Below are 11,161 nucleotides of genomic sequence, written 5' to 3' on the forward strand. Positions count from 1 at the left end.
CGGTTGCATTTTTTGAACCACAAAACTATACATATATTTCATACGCTTTTATACAAATAACTGCATGTTATGGTTCTGAAGACGTATTGTGTTTTATTTTGAAAGTCATGTCGCCCAACATCCGGCATTGTGCTACCTAATCTTGCCACCTTGACAAACTCCTCCAGCTCTGACGTTATGCGCGCGCATCGCAGTCGCCGCGTCCCTCGGTACCAAGGTGCGTCAAGCCAGAGAGAGCCCGCTAAAACATCACCGGGAACGTCGAAACAGCGACTTTCAAAATTAAAGCGTGTGATGTCAGCGTCCAAAATAAATACCATCTCAGCCACTTAGCTATATAGCACAAAATAAATAAAAAAATAAAAATAAAAACACGAAACTTATAAGCATGCAGCTGCCCACAAAATAAGGAGCAATGAAACGTGCAGTGTGAATGCTGTGATTATTTTATTTTGAAAATGTACATTAAAAGACTTTATCATAGCCTGTGTTCCGTTTGTCTTTACAGTTTAGCAGTCAGAAAGGTTGGTACTCACCTGGTTTTAGCTCCAGATAAGATAAGTTAGTTAGTTTTTTGGGTATGTGCAGTTTAATTGTGCAAAAAATACCAATGCGTTTGCATGTTTTAGTCGTTTTAAAGTGTGCTTGTGTCAAAAGCACAGGCTACTGTTGTGTTGTCGATATCAGAATGTGTTTTCCCAGCTGACCACTTGCTCTCATTTATTTCTATATACACATTATGAAAAATCCACCTGCCAAGACTCATGGTGTACATAATCCATCACAGCGAGCGGTGCTTATTTTTCCTCAACTTGTGTCATTGCTGCGCTGTAATGAAATGCAGACGGCTAAATCAATGAGCGCTTAAAACTCCATCAGCGCTCCGAGACAACTGTGGCAACAATTAAAACAGACACGGTGTTTACTCGAGCCGCTCTCAAGCCTCTGCAGAAGAACAGCCAGCGGCTGCCTGGAAGGTGGGAAAAACACAATTGTTTCGTCAGAACCCTCAAGGGGCAACACTTAAACTTGCATTCTCTCTACTGGCCATCAGGGGGCGACTCATCTGGTTGCAAAGTTAGCAAAGTCGAGAAGAGAAGTCACTCGAAAATATTTGATTTTTATGAACGTGGTGACAGATTATATAAGATGGAGCTTGAGCCTCTGCTGTTTTGATTGCATTTCTTCATCGAGGGCGGGCCGGGCTAATTGCTGCAGAGAAACCTCCCCTGCAAACCTCCGTGTGGTCTCAACAGGAGCTCGTTTATTTTTTTCCCCCCCTCAGTTGCTGGGTCCGCTTCCCAACCAGCCTGCTCGCCGGCGCCGTCCTAATTAGGGCATTTATCCCATTAGGGTGAGGTATTTTTGCAACGCTCGCTTTCAGGGGCTGTTTTCACCTCTAGACTGATAATCTGCTCCGGCGAGGACCAGCAGTCGAGGCTTTTCAAGACCAGCAGCAATGCAACGCGTGACACAAAGCCACGCTGGAATAAGCACTAGTTGAGTCCCTCTAATTAAGGCCTGTCAGGCAAACACTCACTCCGCATCACCTGGAAATAGTCCAGAGTGGGCGATGGGCGACAGAGTGCACACTTTCCTTAAACCAGCAATAAAGATTTCTTCTTATGACAAAAGGGTCATTTTAATTAATTTGTTCAGCAACATCACAAACCCTACAGGGAGCAACGCCAATGAGAGACATTATTCACGCCGCGTGATTGAGAACAGGTACCTCGTCCCTTTTATTTTGAAAATGTATTCATGCGGCATTTACGCACAACAATGCCCAGGACACCACAGGCAGCCACCTGCACCCTGGAGGCGATGGTAATGAAGGTTATAACATATCAGCGAGTCCCAACGGCGTGTCGGTGACATTTCTGAAGACAGGAACAACACGGCCGCGTCTTTGTCGGATGGCCTTGAGCTCAACCGGGTTTCTCTCTCTGCCGGCGAGGCAAAGGCCATCACTTCACGCAGACGTTGTGTTTTTAAGCCGGCGACCAAAACAAGACTCCCGTCACAGGCAGCAATTCAGGAAATTTATTAGCGCGACACCCGCAGAAATAAAAGCATGAAAAAGGCACGTATCACAAGGAGAGCTACAATAATCCCCATTTTATGCCTCAAATTACACACAAGGAGGCAGGGAGGTCTAATGAAAGACATTATCCAGTTGCATCATGGGGGATTCAGTGTTTTTGGGGTTCATTATAGGGACTAAAAGTCAGCATATTTCTGCCTCTGCTGCTTTGATTTCATCCATTGGAGTCCACAGATTTTATGAAAGTGCAGTACCAAATTGAAAAACCCGAGCAGGGCTATTTTAGACTTTTATGGTGGACTTCATATCAGTCCACAGTTACCTTTATACTCCCAGGAATTGAACGGCGCTTTTAAAATGAAACGCCTCAATTTGTTCAAGTGGCAGACCCTCCTTTTCCTTCCCACGAAACATATTAGCAGCAGCTCAGGTAGACGCTTTGCGAGGGAGGGGGGGCAATAACTCGGCCTCCGTACGTCTCCTTCACAATTCAATTCCAACTTTTGAGGATTGGAAAACCAATCATTGCCTTCTGACGCCTATTCATTTAAAAACTAATAACGGCGGCTTTAATCGCTCATTAAGAACACAGGAAGTAAAACTCATCAAGTTTGCATGAAACCCCTGAGAAGCAACATCCCTGCACAGATCAGCGTGGTTTCAAATCCCATCGCCAGACTCTTCAGACTAAGTAGCCAGCGTCGTCCATCAGATACCCTGCTTTGATCGAATCAGTCACCCACGAGTCTCTCACAATCTTAAACTTCTTCCCAAAGCCGCGTCTCAGACTCCTCAGTGCCGGGAGTCTCGTTTCCTCGGCGATAATGACGTGAGAGACTCCCTCCTCCAACTTCTGGGTCACCGTCCCTCCGTGGTAGCGGAGCTCCAGAGCCCTGATTTCCAGACAGGACGCGGGTATGGCGCTGTGAGCGTCTCCTATGTGGGCGTATCTGTCTGGGTAAACCTTACAGGGTCTGAACATGCTGGTGGGAAGGTCCTCCCAGCCGTAGCGCTGCTCCACCTGGCCGGCGTTCGCCGCCGCCGCCTCGCCGATCCGCCCGAACACCTCCCTCAGCTGCTGCTCGTCCGTGTCGGCGAAGTAGCTGTCGCCGTATTCGTCGTACTCCTTGGCGAAGTGCTCCCTGGTGGAGGGCGACATGTGGATCATGTGGCGCGGTTGCCACGGCACCACCTCCTTCCGGCCCAGGCACTCCAGCAGCCAGGCGGCCCACACCACGTCGTGCTGGTCGGACGACACCATGTTCTTCACGCGCATGTTCTCCACGCCGGCGATCACGCAGTACGTGTCCCGCCCCGGGTTCTGGACCACGACGCCGCCGCACCTGACGGGAAGATGACAGCGCGTTATGGATGAAAAGTTGAGCTCATGAGCAATAAAAGTGATTATAAAACACTCATATAATTACCTGGCCACGCCCTTTTCCAGCTCGGCCTTGGGGTGATTCCCTGTGCCGTTCAGCACGCAGAACTCCACGTCCTCGAACATATCCGTCTCCTTGGCAACCCCCGAGAGGTCCTGGGGCTTGAAGTGGTCGACCACCCCGGCCACCTTCTTGGGTTTGGCCGGCAGCTTGCGCTTCTTCTTCAGCGGCTCGTCGCCGTCGATGTGAAGGTGGCGCGAGGCGAGCTTCCCCGACGCCCTGCCGCGGTACTGATCCAGCTCCGCCAGGGTGGTGCACTGGTGCCACTCCTTGTCCTCGCGGATCTTCTCGATCCTCGGGAAGCGCAGTGTGCAGTTGGTTTTGTACATGTCGCTCCCGACGATCTCCGCCGCCCGGACCTGGATGATGACGGAGTTGCGGGGTTCGATGTAGACCTCCGGTTTCTCCGTCGCGCAGAGGATGGACGCCGGCGGGTCGTTCTTCCGATACACCTTCCAGTGCTTGGCCAGCTTCAACCCGAGGTCGTACAACTCCTTCATGGTGTAGCCGGAGCCGATGCGGCACAGCGTGTGGAAAACGGTGGGTTTCTCGCCAGGCTTTGGCGCCTCGGCAACAGCGCATAAGAAGTGTGACATCATCCCGCCCCGTCTGCCTGTCCCCCAGTAACCTCCGACGATCAGCAGGTCCAGCTCGTCCATCAAGCCGTCCACATATTCTGGCTTTATTTTCAGCCAGCCCTCCCCCCGTTTGTCGGGCTTGTAGATGGACGACGGGTCCTTCACCACGATGCCTTCTTCTCTGCTGTCGATGGCGTTGTTCAGGGCGTCCACCACGTCCTGCATGGTTCTGGCGTCCACCTTCGGCACCAGGTGCATCCGCCCCTTGACCTGCGTAAAGACGGTCTGGAGGGTCTCCAAACGCTTTTCCAGCGTTTCCCTGCCCAGCTTCCGGTCGTTGACCAGCAGCACGTCGAACACGCAGAAGCACGTCTGCAACTCCGAGTCGTCCACGAGCCTCTTGATGTCGAATTTGCTCCCCTTCTGCATGAACGCCCCCGTGGTGGGGTTGTACGCCATCATCTCGCCGTCGAGGATGCAGTTGACCACGTGGCTCTTGAACACGTTGTGGATGTACGGCGTCAGCGAGCCCTGCAGCGGCGAGCCGCCGAACTGCTGCGTGTATTCGAAGGCGTTCCTGGTGAAGTACTTGTACACGTCGCCGTCTTTGTGCAGCTGGATGCGCTCGCCGTCCAGCTTGGTCTGGATGTAAAAAGGGCTGTTCCCCATCTGCTTCTCCACGTTGCGGATGTTCGCCACGGCCGCCAACATAGGCTTGAAAGCGGAGAAGAGTCCGATGGAGACTTCGCTCAAGGACACGGAGGGGTTGTGGAGCTGCTGGCACACCTTGTTCAGGTCCGTGTTGACGTTGTAGAGCTCGGCGGCGTCCGGGTGGAACACTTGGAGGACGGTTTCCTTGCTGACCCCGAGCTTCATGTCCTTCAGGATCATCCTGATGAGCCACTTTTGCTCCAGAGCCGAGCTCTGGGTGATGAGGTGCAGCAGACTCTTCTTCACCAGATCCTTCTTCTTGCTCGCGTTGTTGATGGCGACGGAGTCCAGGAAGTCGTTGACTTCTTTGATGCTGAGGTTTCCTTGGCTGGTGCAGCGTTTCTTCAGCACAAAGTACGCCATGCCGGCGAAGTCGCCAGCTTCCCCTTGGGATGTAGTCGGAGCGCGGTAGTTCAACAGTTTATTGGCTTCCGTGCCGTTCTTCGGGAGGCCCAATACGTCAATATAGAGTTTAGCCAACATGCTCTCCTTGATGCCGTACGCCATACGCTCTCGCTCAAAAGACGGGACAATGAGGCGCATAGCCGAGAAGAAAGAGTCCGTTGTGCCGGGGTTTTTTTTGTGGATGACAGAGTGGAACTTCCTCCACGACTCAATGAAATCCCCGAGGATCTTGGATTTTTCCAGACGCCGGAGTTTGGACTTCTGGATTTTCTCTAAAGTGGTACAAAGATGATGGAAAGGAACCCGAGCAGCAACAAACAGCTGAGCTGTGGCATCGTTTCCGGAAGTTGCAGCCATGCTGAAATCTGTAATTGATGTCAAAGATTATTATCTTTTTATTCCAATATATGAATGAATTAGTCAACCGACAGAAAAATAATCACATTCAATTTTGAGGGCATTATTCTTTCTTTAAGTTAAGAATATAGACCAAATTATAGCATTTATACCTTTTTTATGAATACATTTTTCTCTCTCTTTGTTGAAATAAAAAAAATATATATATAAAAAATAGTTTAACTAAGGATGGTGAAAAGTATAAAGTCAGTATTAGAGGTTATTAGCTACTAATAAACGTTTAAATGTATTTACGTGAAACCTCCGGTTAGCTCATTTTCAAAATAAAAGCTTATGTTGTCGTCTGACTTCCGTGTTGTACAGGGGTGTCTATTCGGATATGTTACGGGCATTTGCCGACAAATAAGGCAACATTTACAGTAATTTTGCATTTTTTCATGGGAACTTATTGTGATATTCCGTTCCCACGCAACAAAACGTGAAGGAACCAAGCGTTTAACTTCCGTCGCGCTTTCATTCTGAAAACCGCTAAAAGCGGGAGTTCTCCGCGTTAGTTTGAGTCGTAGTAACGTCACTTACCGACACAATAATGAAACACGTCACATTTTAGTGTTACCTTGCTCTTTTTATCCTCCAAATTCGAGGTAGTCAACGCCAGGCGTCTCGCCGTGATCTACACGTTGAACACTTCCGGGTTGTTAAAAACAGGGACCGGCGAGGAAAACGTTCCCCTGGAAACAAGAGCGGAACATTTGTGTTGTCCTACAATGTTGACCTGTTTTTTTAAACTTAAACATCCAATTATTCAATTTTAGTGCTGTGAAGCTCAAATGTCTCACTTTGGATGCATTGCTTTTTGTATATTTAATATGAAATGTCTTAATATTTATCGTATTATTAATATTTCAGCTTAGAGCCTGTTTCATACCTATTGTGCTGTATTTAGAATGTTTATTTTTTAAATATTGTATCAATGCAAAATGTGACGTTTTTCTTATGATTAAAACAGAATTTACACGTGTAAATTCCCTGTAGACGTGATCTTCCTTTCACCGGCAGAGGGCGACACTGAGACGCTGCAGTGCTGAGAAGGTGCAGCCACTGAGGTTGTTTACCACCATGTGTGTCAGCCAGTAGTAAACTGTTAGTAAAAAAAAACAGATAGGAATGCATAATTGTTCACCACAAGAAGGCGTTTCCCTTCACCACAATGATTATAAGACATATTTGGATCACAGTTTAATTGGTGTTGATACTGTGATGATTGGCCATTAATGCAGTGACACAACCTTGACAATTATCAGCTGATGATTTATAATAAATCTAATAACATCCTCAGCTTATTTAAGGAGAAAATGATTATGTTTTTTAGGTTCTTGGGCCAACAAAAACTCATTGTGAGCCACGAAGCAGCTGTTAATTGTGGACAAAACAAGCGTGTTATAAGCGTATACATCCATGACAGGGTTTTTCCCCCCACTGTGCTGACATGTTGTGGATTCACTCATTAACGGCCGCTCAAACCCATTTGTTGTTTCCTCATGTTTGGATAACAGCTTCATGGCTTTTAGCCCAGTGCTTTGTTTCCATTATAGACCTGTTTTGACAGTCACAACATTAGGTGGCAGCTGGTGTAAGGCCAAGTACAAGCCATCGCCTCGAAAGTATTACAAAAATCATGCCAGTGATGTCTTGTTCCCGTTTGAAATTGTCTCAAGTTGGCACCAACGTCAATCATTTTCATGCAGTTTAATTAGTTATTTGGATGGCAGCTTCTGTATAGCTTTGAGCAAAACAGTGAATCTCCTCCCCGATCAATGACTCTAACCTTTGACCTGTGTGTGTGTGTGTAGGGGGGGATGTCCCCACAGGGATCACTAAAGCACTGCTCATTTATCTTCAGTACTGAAAGGGACACTACACATAAAAGATATGAAAAATACATACATGCATACATAGAAACAGCATATTTAATATTCTCCTTTTTCTATTCTAAACATAGCTCATTCAACCAAAGTGACGCCTCCAAAACAAAAACACCTACATTTAGTGTCATTGTTTCCTGCTGCCAACAGGGGGCGACCTGAGTCTGTGCATGAGGGGCTGCGGGGCACTTGAGCCCTGAGTCGCACACCAGCCAGGGTTGTTTACCTGTCTGCTGCTGCTGCTGCTGCTGCTGCTGCCGTGGAGGATCCTGGGATATGTGTGGGGAGCGCAGCGGGGAGCTAAGATGTGCTCCAGCAGTGCAGGAAAAGATGGCTGCTTAGTGTGTACAGCAAGCACCTGTGCTCGGGTGGGGGGTGGGTGATGCCGTGCAGGCTGCAGCATAACCCCCCCTACACACACACGCACACGCACACGCACACACACACACACACACGCACACTGCAGTAAACCCCCTGTCTTGCTGTCATGCAGCAGGCAGGGGAGTTACATAAGCCCTGCTGGACGCGCTGCTGCACTGCAACGAGCCTACAAGAGAGTAAACAACTGACGTCACTGCTTCCGTGGCATGCATCAGCTCGCGCTGGGACTGAGAGGGAGGAGGAGGAGGGGGTGTTCGGAGTGTGCTGGTGTAGGACTGAGTGAGACTTTGGCATGGAGGCGCAGCGGGTGAAGAGAGAGGGAGAAGCGGGCAGAGTAATAGAGCTCAAATCCCCTCTCGACATGGCGGATGATTAAGCGGTGCGTCAGCCTCCCCGTTCAGGGTGACTTGTCGGTTGATGCGCGGCCGCGGAGACGCTCGTAAACACTTCCCCGGCCCCCCGCTGCTCGCTTACACGTGTGCCAAAAGCATTACCGTTAAATAACGATGGGGATGGGGATGACGACACAGGCAGGTAAAAGAGATGATGAAGCCAGAAAGACTCTTAAAGGGACAGTCCACTAATTATCAGTTTAGTTGTAAACAACTGTATCATGAGTTCTACTTCTCTAATAGAGAAGGTGTTTAACCAGGCAGGGAATGTGTAATGTATTGAATTGCATTATGGGAAATGTAGGAGTTTTTTTGACTAGGGGCTTTTACACCATAACAGCGTACAATTCAAATTGCACACGTTTAACGTAGCAATATTTTATCTTTAAAATATGTTAGTATTCTCTTATTCTTTCTGCTAATCTCATTTTTTTTAATGGTTTCTTATGTTTTCTCCACCAACTGCACTCCACCTGAATTTCCCCTCCGGGCATCATAAACGTAACTTCACTCAACCAAGCGTAGCATGCTGTAAAATTAAGTATGGCATGTATATACGGGATCCGCACGCCAGCTGCAGATGGGGGCCCCGGAGGCTAAAGCTGACATACAAAACCATCAGACACAAATACAGTGTACGCATTTGATCGTGTCTCCGGTACAGTATGTACCCTTTTATAGGACGCCTCGTGCGGGTTTTATTATTATTTTTTCCCAGCAGTTGTTTTATAAACAACAACCTCTGTACGTTTGCCAAAGCCGCCTCTGATGCGTCGCCGCCGCCTCCAGGCATGATTGAACTCCTCACCACATAATCTTACGCAAATGTCAGGCGAGGTGAGGACAGGGAGATCTTGTTCACAAAATATTGTGCTCTTTTTTTTTTTTACTGCAGCTGGCAGGTCGAGCCAGACTGCACCCTGTGACCTTCCACTAAACTCAATCGGCTTCACACATCGCTGCCATTCCATACTGCGATCTCTCTGTTTTTTCCCCTTCCCCTGTTGAATCTACCCGTCTCTCTCTCCCGCTGTGTCATAACAGCTCTGTTATGAAATTGAATTTCCGATAAAATCCCTTCTCCGTTTTCATCAGTCCGTCTGGACGGCCAGCTGACCTGTGCGGCGGCCTTGCCAGGTTACGTCGTGTGGCATAATAGCAGAAGGGGTCGAGAGGTCAGCCCAAAGCGGCCTTGCCGTGACCTGGACTCGGCCTTGGTGCGGGCTAAAGCATGAGATAACAGCAGTCAGGCGAAGCAGATGGACTCACAAAGAAGGTCATAGGGTTAGATTATGGGCATCTAAGAAAAGAAGCAAAAGTGGACCAGGTAGGCTGATGTTAGCATCGTCCAGATGGAGGTTTTCCAACCAACGCTACATCGAGACTAGTCAAATTGTCATGACATAAGTCCGTTGAATTTAGCCATCAGAAAACGTATTTTAACGCATTAAGGCGAACGCGACGTTCAGACTGCGGCAAGTTAAATTAGTGTCAATTGCAAGGTGGCATTGGGGCTAATTAGGCTGGTTTAAAACCATGTTGTTGGATCCATTATCAGCATCGTGGACTTTGTCAGTGGAAAGAGGTGTCGGCTTAACGGCACACACGCTCTCAAGCTTCTTTCCGCTGACCAGATTGGCGTTTGTCCATTTTGCCCGATTTGAAATTTAAGTGCTATTTCTGACACCACCGATCGAGCCGTCGCCATGTATTCCCGTAAACATCCGGGTCTGCGATTGATCCTCTTACAGGTCAAAAAGGAAAATGCGTAGCCTCCAGTGGGAACTACGTTTCTTTGTGTGGTGTGCCTCAGGGCTCCATTCTCAGGCCTCCTTTGTTGTCATTTTATATGCGTTTTGTGTGTCTTGGCTTACCTGTATTTGACAGTTGAAACATGAATGAGTCATTGGTTTGTCAATTAGCTCGTTGTCATGTGTAAACCGGACTCACCTGTCGACTAAACAAATATAGCGTGCTACTGTGTATATTTCTACCCAAATGAGTTCCTAACCATCGAGTATTTGAATGAGAAATATACCCGTTCCGCTTATGCTTAGCTTCATAATAGTATGTAATATAGGATGAAATGACGTTTAAATCCCATTCAATTCAGGATATTCTCCCTGTATATCTTTACTTTTACAGGATGAGAGTGTAGAAGAGGTCACACAGACCTTTGGCTACCTGAAACATGCAGCTTCGGCATTTACATCACCACGCCCATCTGCCAGTAAGGACAACTTATAGATCACGGTGTGTTTGGAACATTGGGACTGTTATCTGTTGTTTCCCGCTAAGTGTTTGCATTGAACTCGATGACTGATAGAGCTCACCTTCCCTCACCGTTATCGGAAACCCCAAACAGCGTTTTTATGGTCAAACATTGTGTAATAGTGATACTGGTTCCCTAAAGACCCGTGGAGCTAACATTAGCTGAGAAGCTAACATAAGCAGAGGCGCTAATGTATACTGAATGTTACTGTGTGCTATTTTTGCTTTTTGATGATTGGAACAGTTGATAAAATCGGCAGGATCACTTTTGCTAAATACATGTAGTAAATGTTAGATATAGATAATTAAACATCTAATTTATTTTGGCCAAACCAGAGTTGGTGGTTTGAACAGAGGAAATAATAACTAAGACAGGTTTGGTGAGAATTATTTTGTGTCTCTTGACTTTGAATGAAGTGTTTTTTACGACACTGTAAAAGAACTGTTTTTCTCAATGGAGTCTGGTGTATTTGCAGAGAGCATTATTCATAAAATTAGGGATATTTGGCTTCCGGGTGAAATGCTACAGTGATATTATACAATGAAAGTAGGGCATTAAAGTAGAAGCATTCAATGGTGATTTCCTCATCTCAAGCTGTTTAAATTTCTGAAACATTGAACAGTTGGACATTCAAAAGTTCATAGAAGGTCAAAT

The 11,161-nt window shown here is 47.3% G+C and overlaps 1 protein-coding gene across 1 annotated transcript; it reads right to left on the minus strand.

Moving 5' to 3' along the window:
- Positions 1 to 2,029: 2,029 nt before the first annotated feature.
- Positions 2,030 to 6,252, minus strand: lig4 (ligase IV, DNA, ATP-dependent). The gene is made up of 3 exons (XM_084004079.1): positions 6,154 to 6,252; positions 3,472 to 5,545; positions 2,030 to 3,387 (listed from the first exon to the last, which is right to left on the minus strand). The coding sequence occupies exons 2-3, from the start codon at positions 5,535 to 5,537 to the stop codon at positions 2,727 to 2,729; spliced, it is 2,727 nt and encodes a 908-aa protein (XP_083860205.1). The 5' UTR covers positions 5,538 to 5,545; positions 6,154 to 6,252; the 3' UTR covers positions 2,030 to 2,726.
- Between the last annotated feature and the right edge of the window lie 4,909 nt (positions 6,253 to 11,161).

This window comes from Eutrigla gurnardus, assembly GCF_963514095.1.
Source record: "Eutrigla gurnardus genome assembly, chromosome: 24".
In the NCBI taxonomy this organism is placed as follows: domain Eukaryota; kingdom Metazoa; phylum Chordata; class Actinopteri; order Perciformes; family Triglidae; genus Eutrigla; species Eutrigla gurnardus.